Genomic DNA, 21693 nt, shown 5'->3' on the forward strand with positions numbered 1-21693 from the left:
AGCTAGCTGTCTACAATCTATGATAATCAGCTGTAATGGCACATAGGCAGCTGGTTTGCTAATCCTTTGATTGCAGTATTAGTTTGTCTCAGAGATTCTGAAAACCTGTCTGATCCTGTAAACGTGTTTAGTGAATATTGTGGAATAAATTATATTTTGCCTTAAGACTCTAAAACACATGTTCAGGTTATGAGTTGTGTATTTTCACTGTACTTATGGGTTTTTCCCTTTTTTGATAGCTATGTTTATGTTAAAAGAAAAAAGAAGACATGTCTGATCTAAAACTGTTTAGCAAAAAAATTGGACTTAAATTCATTTAACATTGGAAGGATTTGTATTTTAATCACCAGAAATTGTTCTTATCTGGCTTATCACCATGTCAAGTAATTCAGGCTCGGATCAGGATCTTGTATTTAGAGAGAGATTGCAAATAGGATTTCCATTATACAAATCTATTAAAAAGAATGGGAAACCTACTTTGTATGTATGTGTGGCTTATTTATAATATCTAGTATTCTGTTCAACACTGTACTTTTGATAAAGAAACATAACTTTAATAAAGCATGTGCAAACATGAGTGTTTTTCCATGCTATACTTCAATTTTCATAAATTAGACAGTTTGCTAGAAAATAGTAAATTAATTAATAAACCTGATCTGAATTTCTTTAAAGCTGATATTTAAATGTTTACTGCGAGTTATATTGCTTTCTAATGTTTCTAGTTCAAATTAAAGAGAAAAACTTACTTTATTCAGTTCATAAATTATAACATTCCCAGTAGTGGCTGACCTAGTGCTTAATAATTTTTTTTTCTAGAGACATCTAAACCAATTAAGTAATATTTGTTCAGTGTCTGTATAATAAATGTATATACCACTTTTTGCTTTTGAAAGACTAAAGTCTTTAAAAAAAAGTTGAAAACATAGAGGAAAAACCCTCTTTATTAGTTAATTCTGCCATTGTGAAGCCTCTGATTTTTTTTATTTTTTTTTTTTATTTTATTGTTAGATGAGATTTATCTTTGCTCCTTCCATGTTAGTCCTAAATGCCAACATGCTGTTTGTGCTTATTTCCTGCCCTTGCAGCATGTCTGGCTCAGAAAAAGCGTGAACTCTAAAAATCATGGACTGAAGTGCTTATTGTATCTGTTAATGTGGTAGAGAGCTACGGTGTGGATGGGGAAGCCCCCATGCAGTCTGGCTCTGTGCTCACCCCGGGAATGGCTGGTTGGCAGGTTGGGCTCCCTGGTGACCCGAAAACCCTGATGTTTTCTGCTCACACTACCTGTTGTGTCTTGTGAGGTGTTTTAACCTGTGATATCTGGGGTGTAGCATAGGATGAGGAGTTAAGATGGTCTTTTGAGCATAATTGTAGTCATCATCCTCGGGTGTGTAATGCAAAATGTTAAGCGAGTTGATGACAGTCTCTTCTTTGAGTGTCTGCATTTTGGGAGCGCCCCTTTCCACATTTCCTGTCATTAGCATCAACAAAGATCATTAAAAATAATCTTCTACTGTTTAAACTTTTTTTGTTTGTTTACTTCCTGGTCCCCAGAAGTTTCTTTCTTTGGTTGTGACATACTGTATTTTAGTACATGAAAACCAGTCCTTGAAACTAAAGCGTGTTCAGTGATCTGGGTTTGTCTGCATGTACCAACCATATCCTTTTTAACTCTGTAAGTTGAGAGACCAGAAGTTAATGAAGAGCTTGTCTTGACTAGACACTGATTTTTCTGCCTATACAAAGTTTGCAAAAGTTGGCTTGTATCACCTTCTTAGCTGATTATGTTGTTATTGGTACAACAAAGATTTTAATGGGAAAGAATGAATGCATAAAGAAAATGTCTGAATTGATTTTAAATAGTTCAGTGCTGTGCCCATAAATTTCTAGCAAGTTAAGCACTGTAACACCAAGAAATATAGGAACAGTGACCTCTGTTCAAGGGGCTGATAACCTTGAAGTCTAGCAGAAGCAAAAGTCAATATTTTCTGGTTTTACCCAGTTCAACAAACACCCATAAATACCTTTAGCTCACAATTCTTTCTATACCTTCTCTCAGTTAAGGAACACAGAGTAGGAGCGTTTGAAGTAGGTCCCCAGTTCCTGCAGCAGCCCACAGTCTCTTACTAGTCCTTGATAAAACCCTGGTTCTCTGCATGAATTGCCTTTCACCTTGCGTTGCCTGAATTACGGTGCCCAGGGAGATGTCGTGTTGACTGTGTTTTTGACTCAAAATGATGATGGCTTGTGGGATATTCTGTGGCAGACCACTAAATGCCTTGAAGACAAAGACTTGAGATGTTTTTGAACTTAAACATATATTCTTTGAGAAATTCTGAAAAGGTGACATAAAGCGTCTCAGGGTGAAAGCTAGTTTCAGCCTTTTGCTTCTCTTCCTCATTGTTTTCAGACTTTAAAAGCTAAATAGATCATGCTTCTGTAGTCAGTCAAATGATAATATAATGTATATTACCGAGGGCAAAACATGATTACGATTTTGGAACTTAATTTTGTTGTAGCTTCAGGTCACAGAATGGTTGCTAGTTTTCAAATGTTTCAGTGTATTGCCAGTGGTGTAAGCTTCTTCTAAAAAAGGTTTACAGGAAGACTTTTTGTAATACACTCTAGAAGACAGGCTGTACGCGTACTATCTTTTTCCAAATGGAAGCTACTGAAGAGTTTTCAAGAAAATGTTTTCATATTATACACAGCAGAAATGGCATCCCTGCTTGCTAGAAAAGTGAGTATATTACATGTGTTAGGGGAATATCCAGTAACAGACTTTTTTCAAGGGGATCTAACGTAGACGCTGAAATAATCAATTTTGCTCTGGGAAGTTTGTTACATCTGAGTTTGGGGGAGAAATACCACATCATTAGTTTGCTTTACTGGTGCTTTTGCTGCAGAGTTTCCTGTGTTATTCCATGCAGATACTTCACTTTGACAGCCCAGATAAACAGAAGCCAGACGCTCATACCCAGAAAAAAATCCCTGAACTCCAGTCTAGGGCAAAGATAAAGAATGCGAGTATTTTCAGTTCTCTGAATAGACACTGGCCACTGGAAAAGATTGTGTGACTAAGGCTGTGATGATTTCTGTTCTGACATAATTGCTAAACAGTAACATTAGCATACTTATTTTTCTCTGAATGGAGACACAGTTGTTTAGGAAGTGAATAATATTTTTTTTAAAAAATCAGAACGATGCTAGGTTGGTTAAAATCCTGTAGTATATATATTAATGCTTTCATAAGATTAAATGTAGGATGAGATTTTTCCAGGAGACCTGGAGAAGTTAGATGTCCAAAATCCTGTCGACTCAGTGAAAGCCAGCTACTTCCTTCCCTGTGGTTTCCAGAAATCTGGGGTTAAATGAGCTTTAGCTTGAGTTGGAGTAATACTTAATAAAGTGAAAGGTGTACGTTAAAGCTGGCATACAAAATACCTTTTGTTGAAAACGTATAATTTTCTTGTGCCCAACATCATGAATCTGTGAGTAGATTCTTTCTGAGCTGATTTAACTATGTGTAAAGCCTGGAATCCCTGTTTGCTCGTGGTGTAAAATAAGCAATCATCTCGTCTTGAGACAAGAAGATGGTGCAAACTGCACAATGTGATTTGAAGCCACAGGGATGCTTTCTGCCACGTGAACCTCTACAGAAAATCATTGTCTTCAACTTCATTAAAATTGTGGGAACTCTTAAGATTATTGCCAAAAACAAACATTCAGAGTCAAGAGTAAATGCTTTTATGCTTTGTACTCCACTAATGTGTTTAGTAGATTAGATTCTCCCTCAAGTGAGTGAAACGTAGTCCATGGTTTGATACTCCTCTAGCATTTAATGGTTTGATTGTGTAAGTTTTGTGCTGATTTATTTTGGCTTTCAGTATTTGAGCTTGACAGCTTTTTCAGAAGGGTTTTTGAGTACGCTTAGACCCTTGCATTTCCACATAGGACATGCTGTCTGGATTTTGCTTTAATACGGAATGTGAAGGTTTTGGAAATGGCTCTAAGCAGGCTATAGGTTGAAGTCTGATGACAAAGATAAATATTGTAAAGCTAACAAAGCGATTGCTAAAATGCCATGACATTTTACTATTTTTACAACACTAAAAAAAACACAAAACCTGCTGTAATCTCTTGCTGCAAAGCCTTTAACTGTTTCTTAAGTGAACAGTTGTGTGATAAAATGTCGGCAGTCCTGCATAATCTAAAACTAAGATAATGTTATTGTTTTTTAACATACCAGAGTGTGTTTTTCACCACTAACAGGTGATATATTTAGAAATTTCATATTGTACAGGTCGATAAGCTTCCTCTACTACCTGTGTGTTAGATACATTTTGTTTTAATTCTGTCTTGTTAAAAATCAATGGTAATTTAGCATGGGGAAGAAGATGGAAGGAAGAAATCTGCTGAATTAGACAGACTTATGCAATAAAAACAAATGTTCTAACTGTGTACCAGCTGAACACTGCTATAAAACAACGTTGAGGAAAATGCTGAATCATTGAGGGAGGTAGATTCTTTTTCTGGTTTAGATTTATACATTCTGGAGGAAATCTTGTAAGGTGAGGGAAGCTCCTATTAGTGTCCAAAGTAAGAGGTAGTTGAAGGTCAGCTTGTTAGGGCTCTGGCTGAGACTTCAGGACGCTTGGTTTTAGTTCTGTAGTTTGCTCTTCTCTGACCCTGTCTGAGTCAATGAGATATATCCTCATTACAGACTCAGCTTGAATCTCTTCCCATATCAGCTGAAAAATGCCTCAGCCTCTTGATGTAAACCATGAACCAGTATTAATCCCATTGGTTCAAATTTGCTTGAAATTCTTGAATTTTGTCCCAGCAGATCTTATGCCAGAACACAGGTGTCGCTAGCTTTCTTGCCACTGTATCTTGTGCTCTTACTAGTTGGATGAAATTTTGATTCTGTGGTATTGCCTGGTTCGGATGGAGTGTGCACAGCGAGGTGGTCTGGTTGTCCTCAGAAACGTTTAGAAGGTTGTGGAAATAAGGCAGTGATACAGTTTATGGGCAGTAAGCTCAGATATTTTTGCATAAAATCTGGCAGTGTTTGGGGACAACATAATTTGTCAGCTGCTAGCAATAAATCTCTGCTATCCTGTTGTTCTTCTGCATGGCTCCTCTTGCTTAAGCTGGGTTCATCTTAGGTACCACTTCCTTTGAGAGTAAATTTGGGAGAAAGGAGAACAAGGCCTTCACAAAACAATTTGAGTTGACTGTTTACTTTTTGGGCATTCCGTACCTCTCTACTTACATTAATTCCAACTAATGAAATTCCTGGTATGGTGGATGCCTCTGGGCAGAGGCATGTGACAGTAGTGGGCTGCAAGGAGGGCATGATTTGGTGGCCCTGTGGCAGCGAGACTGTGCTAAGGGGGTCAGCACATCCCAGACAGGGCCGAGAGGAGCCCGTGGGATATGTACCACGGTGCTGCAAGGCAGCAGTGCCTGGGTGGGAAGCGAAGTGTGAACCTCGTGCATACCATGTGAGATACAACACAGTGGCCACAGTTCTATTTTATTCATTTAGTGCTAACATACCACTGGTACTTCAGAATGAAGCTGAAACACCAACATACTCAAGTACTGTTGAAGAATCTACAACAGGAAAAGGTTGGCATCTCTGTCGCTGCTGGTAGTGTTTATCAGCAGGCAACACTCTGTTAGAAAGGGAGTAAGGAGAGAGAAGAGATTTCAAATGTACTTGGTTGCTTAAAGGTTAGTTTGAGGAGGAGGAAGGACTAAAGTATATCCCTGTACAGAAAAGACGACACTTGAATTTTCTAATCTCCTGCTATTTTAATGGAAAAGGGTCCTGTAACGAACATAAATGATTTAGTTATCTGCATATGCAGTCACTTAATCACTTTGAAAAGGATATTGGTACTAGCAATCATTTTAGTTTTGGCACTAGTTCTCAATCAAAGCCTGGCTCTGTGTAATTGCCAGCATTTGAAACTGTGATGTTACACAGCAAAAGCAGACAAAACCAAAATAATTTTTGTCAATGAAGGCTAAGGATATGCAGTACTGTGAACAGATTATTCCAGATTTTAACACTGAGCATAAACTGGAAGTGATTTATTGTCAAAATATATTTTGCAGTATTTCACGAAATCACGGAATTTTTCAGAGTTGGAAGGGACCTCTAGAGATCATCTAGTCCAACTCCCCTGCTAAAGCAGGATTGCCTAGAGCACATCCCTCAGGGCTGCATCCAGGCGGGTCTTGAAAATCTCCAGAGAAGGGGACTCCACAGCCTCCCTGGGCAGCCTGTTCCAGTGCTCTGTCACCCTCACTGTAAAGAAGTTTTTTCCCATATTTGATCAGAACTTCCTATGTTCCAGCTTGTGCCCATTGCCCCTCGTCCTGTTAGTGGGAACCACTGAAAAGAGTCTGTCTCCATCCTCCTTCAACCCACCCTTTAGGTACTTGTATGCCATAATAAGGTCTCCCCTCAGCCTTCTCTTCTCCAGGCTAAAGAGTCCCAGCTCTCTCAGCCTTTCCTCATAAGGGAGATGCTCCAGTCCCTCAATCATCTTAGTTGCCCTTCGCTGGACTCGCTCCAGCAGTTAGTTCCCTGTCCCTCTTGAACTGGGGAGCCCGGAACTGGACACAGTATTCCAGTTGTGGCCTCACCAGTGCAGAGTAGAGGGGGAGGATGACCTCCCTTGACCTTGCTGGCCACACTCTTCCCTACGCAGCCCAGAATTCCGTTGGCCTTTTCGTCAACAAGGGCATATTATACATGTACGTAATATGTCCTCCTTGTAGGAGGAGCTTTAATGATCGTGATATTTATTTCCTCTCTTTTTGTTAGGAGGGGAAAGCTTATGACCACAGATGTAAATTTCTGAAGTATTTTGCTTTCCTGCCTCCCTCCTGGAAGTTCCTAGTGTATTCTCTGGTGCAAATTTCCATTCTTTCTTATTTGTGTCTTAAAAATATTAATCTAGTGTTTGCGTTTGTGGAGCCCACCTGGAGAACTTCCAGCACAGAATTTTGCTGCGAAGCAACAGGCTGTGCTGTCTGCCCAGCCTGCGTGTTGCCCTGTGCTGCTCCTGACCTCTTGCTCAAAAAGTCCCTGGGCCATTTCTGGTTGGTTTAGACCTCCATGCTCTCACGCCCGATCCTTAAGCGCACAATTTATTTCTCTTCCTGACCACCTGGTCAAACATGCTGCAAAGCAGAGTACTGCAAGTGTAAATACGTGGCAGATTACCAGCAGTTTAGCTTTTTTCTTTCCACTCTTAAGTTACTATTAAGGATGGTCTGTCTGTAGAAGAATGACTTCTTGCAAAAGATGTCTGCTTGTGATATATTTTTATATAAGTATACACATTTAGAACTATTTGTAATTAAAACCTCTGAGGAGAAAAAGATGAAAAAAACAGCAATGGAGTGCTTGCTAAGTGATGGCTTCTTCAAGATTCTGTTTCTCTGTATATCATACCAGGATTCAGCTATCAGTAGTTGAAAGGATATACTCAAAGGAGCCTCCTGATGTACATTGCTTTATTCGCCCTCCTTTTAGTAGTTTGCATTATGAAGACGCGTGCTATCTCATAACCTTGCCTCGAGGGCGATGATGTTTCCCCATATTGTGTAAATGAAAGAACTCCATAGAGAGCTGACAGGGCCAAAAGAAAACAGGTTTTGTGTCTATGGCTGTTCTGATGAAAATCTCACTAATTCAAAGGACAAGTAACAGAAAAAAACCGAACCTTAATCTTTTAAAAAAAATCTGTTGCAGCCTAATGAGGTTCCTGGTTGAATGTATGGTGGCCTGTATTTAAAGAAATCTCATTGCAGGCAAACAAATGCTCAGAAACCTTTTTCATTTTTTGTCTTTTTTCAAGTCTTCACCGATGTGGTCATGAAGGCAGCTAGACGTAATTACCAACATGGTACCCATGTATGTGGCCTGTGATGCTAGCAAGTCTGTTCTTGAACATTACAAGCAAGTTTGTCTTCTGGCTGTTATCTGAGATTCTTTTATTCGTGACTGCTCCGTCACGAAATGTATTACCTGGCTTTAATTGTAAAGTGACAGATCTTTGTTTATGGATTTATTTTTAATCCTGACAACTAGCATGGAGTAGAATAATCCTTTGTAGCATTTGAGTAATATTTGAGTCCTTTTTCCTTCCTTTCCCCCTCCCTTTGCATTTGATGCAAATTCCATGTACTGCATTGAATAGATGTAAGGTCAGGAAGCGTCGACTAAGTACTAATGGAACTGACTTCCTATGCTATTAATGAAAACATGACTCATGTTCTAAGGATTTGCAGTTGGATTCCTGTAACTTTTGGTATTTCTGTTGTAATTGTTTTCAGTAATTATGTTTTCCTAGAACACAAAATGATCGCGCAAGAATTAGTATATTAAAAGCAGTAACAGCGTATTCATTTGTTTAAACTCATCCTAGTAGGCGTGGATCGTGTATTCATAGCACGCAAGATTTCAGACACAGTAGATACACTTGTAATTTTCTTTTGATCTTTGCTGTCCAGAAATATCTTTAGCAGTGAAGGAAGGCAAATACTCAAATAGTAAACATATTTCGGTGTGTTTTTGTAGCAAACCACTACAGACATCCAGAATTCACGTATTTGTGTGAATCACTTCTCTGTTCCTGAGCAGTTGGAAATAGCTATGGTGACAGGGAGAAAATTGAAAACATCAGTATAGTATTTTTCCTATAATAACTTGTTTTATCAGGTTTTCTTTTGTTGTTGACAGAAAAACTGATAAACACTAAGATTGTAATCGTATTAAAACCTGAGCCATATGCCAAAAGGAAATTCCTGAAGCCCTGGTGCTTTTTCTTGAGGCTGTGTAGTGGCATGGGGACGAACTCTATGCCCTTCGGAGCACCGTGGCAGTAAGAGTGAGCCACAGGATGGACTTCGGAAACTATGGGCAATTCCCAGTTCCTTTATGATTTCAGGAAAGTAATTTAATGTAGTCTGTTTCCCCATTCTCTTTTTGGAATATGACAATAAGGTTTCACAGTCTGCTTCAAGTTAGGTCTCTTAATGTGTGCGTGATGATCAGACACATCACTAATGGCAGCCAAGCAGGAAAACTAAGAACATTTAATGTTTCTTAGATTACTTCTTGAAGCACCCATACTCAATTGTAGTGCTGCTCATGTGTTAAGCCTATTTTGAAACTGGACAGCAAAGTGTATTTTTTTTATAAATATAGATGTAAAATGAGCTGGAAAGCAACAGAAAATTTTGGTGTTTTTTTCTGGTTTATGATAGGGAAGTGGAGAGCTCGCCCCACTCTCACTGGTTTTTCCCTTGGTAGAACTTCTGGGAATGGTGCCTTTCCTTCTTGTCTGTGTTGGAAATCTTTGCTGGATGAGAGAACGGAAGTTTGAGTTCATTTTATTATTTTTATTGAATTATTTTGACATTGTTTGTCTGGTGCACAAGTTCAAGAGGAATGGAAAATAGACATTTCATTATAAATTCTTCACAATTTGTTGTTCAGGTTTCACTTTTTGTCCTTTTCAATGTCAGCCTATCTGTTACTACTACAGTTGTCTGTAGTAGCAAATTTTTCAGTGGCATATGACATGTAAGAATTCAATTGCCATTTATTTGTTTCAAAATGTCTCTCAAAGTCTTCTATTAAAGGTGAATTAGAAAAGACCTGGATGTATAATGAGTTCTATGTGATGACCAAATATAGCTTACTATGAAATTTACCTTATAAAGATAATGAAAGTACCAAAAGTCCTTCTCTTAATTCTTCTATATCGTGAAAGAAATAATAAATTGATTTCCAGTTTTGGACGTAGCCTTTTATATGACTTTCTTCTTTTTGTAGTCATAATTTCCATATTTCTAAAATTACACTTTTGTCACTTACTGATTTAATTAGATAGTTGTGTTTAAGTACAGTGAACTCTCCAGAGGTGTCCAACACCCCCCCCCCATCCTCCCCACTCCCCGGCCAAAAAAAGAATTCAGTAGATTCAGTAGATTTATAATCTTTGTTTTTTATAATTGAACATGCACGCGTGGCAGTTTTTTGTTGTGCTTTAGACCTAATGATGAAAGAGTTATTATAGACTTACACCTTTATAGAGAAACTGCAATCCAATTTAATGATTTTTACTGCAGTTATTTTGGTGATGCTTAACTTGTGTAGGAATAATGAGATGGAAAGCTTGAAAGGGCCTGTAAAAGAGTTGAAACAACATGAAATCTTTTAGTAAGAGCTGGGCTCTGAGGGATGACTTCAGCCATGCAGCAGGTGTCCTGTCAAACCTCTGCTGCCACTTACTGTGGTGCCAGGTCTTGGTTTTGTTTGTTTGCTGGGACATTTCATGGGTGGGCAAATATACTGTATAGCTCGATCTGTAAATGGCTTCTGCATTTTGCCGATTGGAGCATACACTGCTGGTGCATCTCAGGCCTGTGAAATCTGTAAGGGAAGGAGCGCCGCACAGTGAACTCTTCATGGGTCCTTAATATCTGGTGAGCACCTCTGTCTGCAGGGGCTTTGCCCTTCATTTTTCTGACACAGGTAGCAAATGAACTAGATACATCAATTGGATCAATTCAAGATCCTCGGTCTTCGAAGGATAAGTTGTTTATTTTAATTGCTCTTGTTATCTAATAAAAATCTTAAAGTTAAGGTATTTCCTTGGGTTTAGATCTATTTGCACTGAAGACAAACAAGAGAATCCAGTAGTTCTACTCTTACCCTACCATTTCACCTGACTTGGAGACAGAAAGTAGCAGGTAGCCCAGCTGAGAAGTATCATTTTTCTGTCTGGTCACTACGCATTGAGTACCTTGAGACCTGTGTCCTGCAAGAATAGTTGAGGTTGGGAGGGACCTCTGGAGGTCATCTTGTCCAAATCCATGCTCAGGCAGGGTCACCTACAGCCGGTTGCCCAGGACCATGTCCAGATAGCTTTTGAATATCTCCAAGGATGGTGTTTTGGAAGAAGCAACATTGGAATGGTTTCCAGCTAAGCTGCTATAGAGAATGTTGGTGGCTGCCCTTTTACATTGCAGGAGCAGAGCTCCTAAGGGACAGGTAGATGTGTCTCAGCTCTGAATGCACCATGCATTGCTGTTGGCTCCCGTGATAACTAAAAACTGACATTAAAAGGTCATCCATGAGGAACAGTATTTTTACATTGAAGGGTAAGATTTCTGTTGAAATAGGTGAAGTTTAGAACAAGCAACCCAATACTTCTGTGTGTTTTTTGTAGTAGTATCTCAATTTATTTTGGGGAAGGTTTAGGCATGCTCATCTAGGCTGGAGGTTGCTTTCAAGGCCTTAAAAATATTTCAGTATTAAAAGTTTTTGGAACTGACTGGTTTCCACTGCCTGAAAGAAGAAAACCTTACTGCCAAATTCCCAGAGCAGGAATGTGCCGAAATCATGCAAAGAAATTGAAGCGGCTCATCTATTCTGTGTTCTTCAAGACGGTTTCTGGACATCCGAATGCCCTGCCCAATTTTCTTCGGCATTACAGCTTCAACAATGAACCTACAGAGGCCACAGAGAAAAATAAAGTAGCTTTTGTTATATGTCCCCTGTTCTCCAGATGTTCCATGCCATCAGGGAAGGGGCAGGGGTCAGCAGAGTATTGCAGTGGGTACTGCTCCCACAGGGGCTGTGCTACTCTAAGTTATAATCGAAGCAGGAATGTGCAGTGATCAGCATGAAAACTCTAGTTGTTGGGTGAGTAACCTTTATTTTTTGTTGGAAAAGTTTCCCACTGAGATCATCTGACATTAAATTGTGGCAAGTTAACTTGCATTTTTATTAGTTTGCTAGAAAACTGATAGACACTCAGGTTGCTAGCAGCGGATTTTGTACTTCCTTATTCTTGCCCCTTCCTCCCTTCCACAGGTATTCTTATAGGGAAATATGTGTTGTTTTTTTTTTTTTTAAATCAGAAAAGCCTTTGGTAGCAACTTTTATTTTCTGTAGTGTATGGTTGCACAGCTTCTAGCACGGTGGTTAACAACTTTACTTTTTTCAAGTATCTTCTGCACGTTCTTGCTTCTCAACCTTGATCCTAAGACATTTATAGAAAGGTGAAGAGACTAGAGAAGTGGGCAGTTAATGCTGTCTCTGGAGCACAGATATGGTACATGTAACTATATTTCTGAGTAGAAAGCAAAACCAAAAGTTGTTTTTTTTTCATTTTCTTCCATTAGTTCAGAGGTTAAAAGATTTTTTTGATTTTTTTATTTTTTTTAAACCTGTTGAGGTATTATGAAAGTGCACTTTCCTGGAATTACTTCTTTTTTCCTTTTTGACCATGGGTTTTTGATAAGGAAACCAAATCTATGTGGCTGTTCTATAAATTCTGTTCTTTAATTTATTTTTCACAAAAAATGCAAATTATGAAAGGGCTTATCTTGCAACAATTTGAGCATTCTGTGAACAACCAACATCTCAGATGACCTTAGTCCCACTCAGCTAGCACGTGCAACTGATTTTAAAACCTTCGTAGTGTCCCTGGGAGCAGATATGTCATATTTCACAAGGCCGTATGATTCTGTCCTGTTCTCTCTTAAATTACAGTTCCGTGATAATTTTTTCTCCTTTCGATTTTCAAAAAGTTAGTCAGCTCCAGTTCTCGCATGGCGGTGGAGTACTGGCCTTTCATACGTTGTTTCTTGGCCAGTGCCATGTCATGGAGCAGAGAATGCAGGACAGATGCTTCACGCCTGGCATACTCAGCTGTTCCTGAGAATAAAACTACTACGTGCGACTGGCAAGTACTGCTTGAGGCAGCATATGCTAGCTGTTAATGTGTGACCTTTTTGTCCTCGGTAACTCCACTGACTACTCATTTAGAAGGAAAAAAAAATCTATATGAAATTTAGGCAATTGAGTTTCTGAATATCAAGCCACTGCTTTATAATAAATGTATTTATCACTTCAAAACTGGAGTTCTGGGTGTAAAGTGTTAATTGTACACTGACCGGAGTACGGAGAGGTGGGTGAGTAGCATGGACTGCCGGCCGGGTTATTGGAGTACGTGGAGCTGCAAGTGATTGAATTATGGTGGCTTAAGAAGTTCCTGTCTCCTCAGCTGAGAGTTTTACCACCACTGAGCTGACATGCAGCTCAACTGAGGGTACACGCCCTACTAACCACTAAAAAATAAGCTAAGTTGTGCTGTTTTAATTACTGCTGCCACAGAATAAACTGGGAATCACTGCCAGGCTGCCTTTCTGGATGGTGCAGCTATTTATGGTGGTTTCAGCATAAGAGAATTTAGAATTTTGACTCCTTAATGAACAATAACGGCCTTGTAAGTGAGACTTGTATCTGAATCTCTTGGTTTGTCTTTCTGTTACCCAATCATCTGCGCTGGTGACACAACGAAACAGCATTTTTGCAGGAAGTCTGCCTTGCTGAAACATGGCTTTTTAGGGGCCAGTGCTGCAGAATGATCAAATAAATAAATCCTTGGTGAGCAGATATTTTATACATCTACAGTACCTTTAATAATTTACAATTACATATGCTATAATTTTTTTTTTAAGTTCAAAATCTGTTTTCCCAAGAGACCAATCCGCTCCACCTTGCATTTTTTTGCTACCGATGCTTCCATGGGAGTTAAAGAGCTGGATAAAATCTAGCTGTGGAGATAGGTAGTACCAATTCTCACTGCAATTGGACCTTTGCTGAGGTGTACGACTGGGTAATACTTCAGTGCCTTGTAATTACACACCTAGCTTTCCAAGCATTTTATAAAACCATTCAAGGGAAGAATGAATATATTCTAAATATCATAGTCACTACAAATGTAGGATTTATTCATCTTGGACTTGATGCTTTTCTGAAGAACTTACTGTTCGAATGTGTTTACTCTTCATAAAGAAAAGATAACAGAGGCATATCAGCATGGTTGATTCCTTTCATTGAGGTGATACAAACAAAAAAGCGGTAATCATATGGGTAAAACATATGAGTTCTCTTAAGGTATTAAATTTTTAAAGTTTGTTGATTAAATATTCTTGTAAAAATCAGTGTGGGTGGTTTTGGTTTTGTTTTACTAAAAAATCTCGGAAGATTTTTCAGGCAATCATGGTTATTTATTTTTGTGCTCTCTTTGTATTCTTTACAATGTTCCTGCTGGACATTCCACAGGGAGACTTTACAGGCAACATTGCTCTTTTTTACAGACAGTGTTTTCCCAGAGCTGCTGGTCAGTCGTGTGGGTTTTACTCTGCTGTTAGTATTTCTGTTGGTGGTCATTGGTGCAGTTGTGTGAAAGAGCCCAAACTTGTAGGTTGCTGAGCAAAAAGAAGTAAATGTCAGTGCAATGGCTGGATAACGTAGAAAAAAAGAGATGGGTCAATAGAAAGAGTGCAAAAAGCCCTCTAAATTAAGTAGGCACTGGGTGGGATGTCAGTCTGAAAAAGATCATCTTGGTTTAGGATCTGGAAACAATTAAGTAACACATGCGGTTGCTGAAGAAACCAGCTAACAGTTGTGTAACTTACACTTGAGGACAAATGATGCAGACTGTGCAATGTAATTTTTATTCAGCACCTGTGAACTTCAAACATTTGCACGTTCATTTTGAAACGTGTGCTGAGTTTTTTCTGCCCTCTTTATGAAAGTAACTTTGGGATAGACCTAATTTTTATTTCTGACTGTTGGAAGAACGGATATGTATAATTCAGGATGGTTTTGAATGTAGGTTTCCAGAAGACCTTAATCATCCTTTTATTAAAGTTAATGTTTTATGCATAAAATCACTGACAAAAAATATTTCTTTTCCTTTCTTTGTCTAAAGCTGCGCAGAGTGAGGAGCGGCTATGTGCATTTAAGGACCCATATCAGCAGGACCATGGAATCAGTGAGAGCCGAATCTCCCAGGAGAATGGCACCATTTTGTGCATGAAAGGTAGTACCTGCTATGGACTTTGGGAAAAAACACGAGAAGGAGACATACATCTTGTAAAACAAGGTATGTAACATTTTGGTGTAAGTGCAGTCGTTTTGCTACTGGTTTCACTTTTTTGTGATCTAACTGGCCGGTACGAAGATACACAGCTGCAAAGCTAGACGTTTTGTTTGTGCATTGTACAAAAGCATGATTTCAAACTTCCCATTTAGCAATTTTAAATATGAACAGAATGTTCGTTTGAAATAAATAACGTCTAAACGAGACTAAAGAATCACAGAATGGTAGGGTTTGGAATGATGATCTCTGGAGATCATCTAGTCCAAGCCCCCTGCCAGAGCAGGGTCACCCAGAGCAGGTTGCACAGGAACGCGTCCAGGCAGGTTTTGAATGTCTCCAGAGACGGAGACTCCACCACCTCTCTGGGCAGCCTCTTCCAGTGCTCTGCCACCCTCAAAGTAATAGAAGTTCCTCCTTGTGTTTAGGTGGAACTTCCTATGCTCAAGTTTGTGCCCATTACCTCTTGTCCTGTCGCTGGTCACCACTGAAGAGAGCCTGGCCCCATCCTCCTGACACCCACCCTTTAAGTATTTGTAAGCATTGATAAGATCCCCCCTCAGCCGTCTTTTTTCCAGTCTGAAGAGACCCAAATCCCTCAGTCTTTCTTCATAAGAGAGGTGCTCCAGTCCCCTAATCATTGATCAAAGAGATCAATGCACAGTTGAAGGAAAAAACGCTTAAATTGCTTGTAGCTTAGGGTGTCCAGAGGAATCCTTGAATATATCTCAATATATGTATTGATGTAATGTTATATTTGAAAATCAGTGTTTCATTAAGTAAAAATGTATCTTCATATTGATTGGATGTTTGTTTACAAAGGAAATTGCGACTGTAGCACAAAATTGTCACGTATCACTAACTGTCGATCGCTGCTATTCTGCAGGGAGAGTGATGGTAGGGAGGGGTGAAGGGTCTTGCAGTGGCCGGAGACATGTTGTGACTTCGCTCTGGGTTACTTGGGTACAAGTTAATGTAGTAGAAGGCTGAAAGAAAATGTTTGTGTTTACAAACATTTTGTAATGTTGTGTGCAGTTGTATGCGAATGTTGTTGTTTGATCTGGTAATCTGCTGGAAGAAGCAGTCTGGCTGCTCACCTCTGCCCCTACGCTGCCTCTTTCCCTTCCAGGCGTTTCTGCATAAACTGCCATTGAGCACACTGGGGAAGGAACACTTGCTGCAGGGAGGAGGAGCCTGCATTAACCAAGAAATAAGTTGTGATAGTGTAGAAGAGTCCGGTGATGTTGATAATGAGGAAGGACAGAATTTTTAGAAGTTATGCAAGAAGCATGAAACTATAGATGCAGTCTTGTGGCCTCGCTCTAAGGAGGGGACTAGGTCACAATTTCATCTCGACTGTGGGCCAGAGGGTGCTAATATTGTCTGTGGTATCAGAGAAATGGGGAATTGCATTCTAAGCATGCTTCTGCTTAGAAGGCTCGAGAATTCAGGTTTTGTCATATTGAGGTTGACAGCTGGATGCCTCTGACGTTGGTCTTCATCACTACCCATATGTCTTCTCCTCAGCTGTGGTAAATTCTGAAAGAAACTCTTCAGTTTTTGGTTTAAAAGGTGGTAGTGATTCAGACAAGCAAATTATGATAGCTGTTTTCACCCCACTCTGTAAGATTTAGTTATGTAATATATGGATTTCTATAGGTGTGTTTAATTGTCCACATAACAATTTATTGTATGCCTCCTTTAAAAAGAGTTCTGTAATTCATCTCTTTACAGGTTGCTGGTCTCATATAGGAGACCCCCAAGAGTGTCATTTTGAGGAGTGTATAGTTACAACCACCCCTTCCTTGATTCAGAATGGAACATATCGCTTCTGCTGCTGTAGTACGGACTTGTGTAATGTCAACTTCACAGAAAATTTTCCACCTCCTGATCCTACTGATACAACACCTTACAGTAAGTCAGACGTTTCCATCTCTGTCATTTCGTGGCTTAAATAATTTAGAGAAGGATCCTTCTTTCATGGTACTGTAAAATGCAAAACCTGTGACCTTTCTATTTATATGCAAAAGAAGTGGCAAACAGAACAGAGCTTTTCCATATGAAGTTTATCACATTTATATATTTCGCAGTGCTCTGCAAAGAATGAGTTAAATGCTTACAAGAGAATTGTTTGTATAGGCAACTGCTGAATGCAGATTATGTTTTCCAAAATGGTCTCTAATTTTGGGTGCTTTGGTATTTGGATGCACAACTTCAGAAGCCTGTGGGGATATTCAGAAGGATTCAGACTTCTGTTAAAAACAGGCCAGTAAATTCATTAACATTACGGTACCAAATCTGGCCTGTCTATTCAGTCATGGCTCACAGATAGCTTTGAGCGGTAGAACTGGTCTTATATCAGGCTGTTGAGATTCTCTCCAACAGTCTTATGAGGCTTTGAAATCTGGCTTCTTTCTTTTGCATATCTCTGGTAGAGATTAACTTTGGCATAACTTTCAAAGAGTACTAGTTTGAGCAATGTAGTTTTTTTCCAGATTAGATTATCTGTTATTTATTCTAAAATCAACATAGCATATGGATGCAAATCAAGGGATCAGACCCCTTAACCTCCTATTACAGAAGTAATATTAGAAGCAGACACACTGTTATGCTGTTTCTAAGAATTAAGAACCTGTAAAGAAGCTGAGTTAGTGGCCTAATCTAAACATTTGGATAGCATTTTCTAAATAAGAATTGTGAAAGAGAAATTGAATAGAGGCACGCATGTAAATGGCGGTATAACTGTTTCTGTATGTCAAGAGTCTTTTATCAATGTCAAGTGATTTTTATTTTTTTTCATTTGTGAAATGAAGATGTATTTAATTGGATAGTATTTACAGCTATGGAATGCAAAAAGAATAGTTTGTGTTTAGGAATGATAATATTTGAATTAACTTAAACTCTAAGATAGTGAAGATACTGATACTTTCAAAAGTAGCTGAAGGATGGAGGCTTTGTAAGCAATTTTGGTCAAAATGAGGGCTTGCCATGCTAAAAAAAGAAAGGAAATTTTTACTGGGAAAGTGCATATGATATAAATGGATAAAGAAATTTGATAAGACGTGGTGCCTTTTGGCTGATAATACTATTTGTAGAACCAGGAAACAATCGCCATTTGGAGTCAGTGTTTGAGTTTAGCACTGAGCAATGCTGAACAGACTCTACTTGACTCTGGTAATAGTCATCTGATTGGGGGCTCCCCAAATGTGACTGGAGTTAGTACTGTACAGCGGCTTTTGACACGGGGGGGGGGGGAAAGGTGTAAAAGTAATTCCTTGTCCCTTTCTGTCCTCCCAAAATAGGAAGACAGGGTTCCTACAAAATTGCCTGTGCCCGTGCTTCTCCAAGGGTAGAAATTACAAGCTGAATTAATTCAGTTATTGGGTGATAAGATCTTCAAATATTTTTTTAAGTGAGATTTTTAATACTGAAAGATCTAGCTTGACTTGCAAAGTGAGGAGGAAAAAAAAAATTGAATTTGTAACACAGTCCTTAATTCACCCAGTAATTGAGTGCTGCAGCATACATTTCTACTGACTCAAACTGTTTTGTGTTACTGTGTCATCTTCCATTTTCATAATACGCAAATTTGGCTTTAGGCATAAGCATAAGCAAAGTAGGTTGCTGCCTAGCACAGTTGTCTGTCTGCTTTGATGAAGTTAGGAGATGGAGATTGTCCATTCCAGCAGCAAGGGTGGCCTCATTTGCCACTCTGGTGTTTTATTTGTAAAGCTCTGCCGCTGCATCCGACAGTGATGGGGCTGCTCCCGGCAGTGTAAATCCTGTACACCTGCAGCACTGTGGAGGTAGAGGTCGTTTGAGGAAGCTGGAAGGGTGAAAAAAGAGGGAGGCTGCGGCACACGGACCCTGCAACATTACTGACCCCCGTTCCAGGCACTGGAATCTCCACAGTCCCTTTCCCAGCCCTCTCGACTCCTTCTAGAATCCATTTTGATGCTGTAAGATTTAGTTTTGCCACCTCAACATTGAGGACAGAATTCTTGCTTTGTCAAAGTTCAGTTTTTATGAAACTGTTGGGAAGCTTTGAATTACCTACTCAATACCTTACTTGGGCGCTCTTCCAGCCTTTCTATTAAAGTTGTCAGAACGGTTTAAGGACAGTAGTATGCTCAGCTGCACAGACTGTTACTATGTAGGGGTGACGGTTTTAAACTGAAAGAGGATAGATTTAGATTAGATATTAGGAAGAAATTCTTTACTGTGAGGGTGGTGAGGCACTGGAACAGGTTGCCCAGGGAAGTTGTGGCTGCCCCATCCCTGGAGGTGTTCAAGGCCAGGCTGGATGGGGCTTTGAGCAGCCTGGTCTAGTGGGAGGTGTCCCTGCCCATGGCAGGGGGGCTGGAACTAGATGATCTTGAAGGTCCCTTCCAACCCGAACCATTCTATGATTCTATGGATATTACTGTACCTTTTAGATTATGAAATCGAACAGGTCACAGTCATGTGGGAAATCTTCTGCAGAAGGTTCTTTCCGTATAGCCCGTGAACTGTAAGAGCACTATTTCATCTATGTTTTTGATAAGGCATTAAAAATGTTGTACATCAAACAGTTCTTGAATGACAGAAAGTAGGGTCTATGGCCTCCTAGAACTCTATTTATGATCCTGTAAATTTCAAAGCAGATGTGACTAGTGTATGGTTAATTACGTGAAGCCTGTTGAGGTAAGCCAACAGTTAACTAAGTATTTGTAAATGTTTTTCTGCTGGTTTCCAGAAAAATCACCCCAAATAAAAAGTTGCTGGAATAATGAGTGGAAATTCAGCTGTAATTTAAAAACTAGCAGAACCTGAAAACGCTACTGATGAACCTAGTCAATTTAAAAGTTAATTATTAAGAAAAATTGTAGGTGTTCTTTTAAAAATATTTCCTTCCAGCTATATGAAGGATCTGTGGAAACAGCAGACTATCGTTAGGTTCTTGAGCTAAATCCATCCAGAAAAATAATGGAGGAATTAAAAAATTACTTTATATGATCTTTTTGTTACAATTTTTTGTAGGACAGTTAACAGTGGTGTATTGAAAGATGTAGCTAGACTACAAATTATTCAAGGCTACAAGTAAGTTAATTAAGATCTCAGTACATCTTAGATACAACAAAATCGTTGTTGTAAAATACAGAAATTCTCTTAAATGTAACAATTTTTATGTAATTGTTGTCTTTTAGGGTGTCAAAACATGTTTATCCTACAACCATAGCTGTGTAGAATGGAATACTTTTTTTTTTTTTAGTTCATATTTGGTCAGGGCATAAATGTAAGAAATCCATACTATCTTGTAACAAAACTTACAAAAATGTGAAATAAGATTAAGGACAAATAGGTTCTTGAAGCCTTAAATTTAATCCTTACTGCTTTTTACTGGAGCTGGTAATTCAAAACAATCGTACAGCGGAATAGTCATAATATTCTTCTCTTCTATCTTAAAAATAATCCAGGCAGATTTGAGTAGTTGTTGGTTGCTAGTCCCTCCAGCTAGAATTTTGCAAATGCTATAGGATGGGGCGTAGTCTGGAGGTATTAAAAATGCAAAGATTCAGATAGCTGTTCCCTGATGCCAGGAGAAGCAGAGGCTGGAGAAGGGTGTTTATTTCAGACCTTAGGATTTGCCTGTGGAGTTTGCAGCTACTGAAATGCAGAAGATCAAAAACAACCTCTCATCCTCAACCTAAGCTTGTGCTTTTGGGGAAAAATAGACTTTTTTTTATGCTTTGCCAAATCACTCATGGATAGACTCATTATTCTTCCATCTTCTATTTTCACAAACAATTGTCAAAAAAAACCCAAACCATCTTACCTTCAGCCAGTATGTGTATATACCCATTAACCCGACCTAAAAAGGGCCAACATTGGTTGCCTGGGTAAATGTTTTGAGATGTGTATTTACTCTATCAGCTTTGTCAAATGTTTAGTTTGAGAATTGTTAAATATCTGCCTCTTATGTCTACAGAATGCTTCCTAAATTCTGAGACTGTTTTGAAGACAAATGCATTAGTTCGTTCTATAATCATTCATAATGGCCATTTAAATAGAATTTAAGTAGCTAAAGAGGTAAATGATCTCATTCATTGGTCATAGATATATTACTGTAATGAAACATTCACGTTAAAATAACATCAAGATGAAAGAAAATGGTTTTGTTGAAATTATTTTTTTTTCCTCAAGGCTGCATTCCTGGCGCTGCAAATAAATTAATCTTGCAGCAACTGAGTGTTAAGAGTATATTTTTTGTATGACAGATGATGTATTCTTATGATATATGAAAAAAAAAAATACCTGGCAGCAACAGTTGCGCATTACTGGTACATGTTATTGTTGAAATGATGTAGGGTTTTCTCCTCAAAGAAACAAATGGTGGCTGCAATTTTTAGAGGATTTAGAACAGTATATTAAATAAGAGCACTGAGATTTGGATATAAAGAAACTGCTTCAAACAGTGAAGGAAGTTGGTATTTCTTTATTCTAAAACAGATAGACGTTTTTATCTTATTAGACGTTTATCTTTCAGTGTGTCATCCTGGCCTTTCTTTGCCAGCCTTGCTACGTATATAAAATACAGATATAAAAGTCTGTCTTTAAGTGCTCACAGAATTCTGTGGAAATTTTGAGGAAAGCTACCTTAAAAAAAAAAAAGTAATTATTAATGCATGTGGCTGGGTCAGATTAGTAGTAATAGACAATTTTCATT

The 21693-nt window shown here is 38.8% G+C and overlaps 1 protein-coding gene across 2 annotated transcripts in view; it reads left to right on the forward strand.

The window, feature by feature from the left end:
* The window catches only part of BMPR2 (bone morphogenetic protein receptor type 2), a 107945-nt gene that overhangs the window by 41457 nt on the left and 44795 nt on the right, over positions 1-21693 (forward strand). For both annotated transcript variants that reach the window (XM_074593868.1, XM_074593869.1), the window contains exons 2-3: positions 14820-14993; positions 16722-16901. In XM_074593868.1, coding sequence (XP_074449969.1) covers positions 14820-14993; positions 16722-16901 — 354 coding nt within the window. The remainder of the gene's footprint in view (positions 1-14819; positions 14994-16721; positions 16902-21693) is intronic.

This window comes from Larus michahellis, chromosome 7 (assembly GCF_964199755.1).
Source record: "Larus michahellis chromosome 7, bLarMic1.1, whole genome shotgun sequence".
Classification (NCBI taxonomy): Eukaryota; Metazoa; Chordata; class Aves; order Charadriiformes; family Laridae; genus Larus; species Larus michahellis.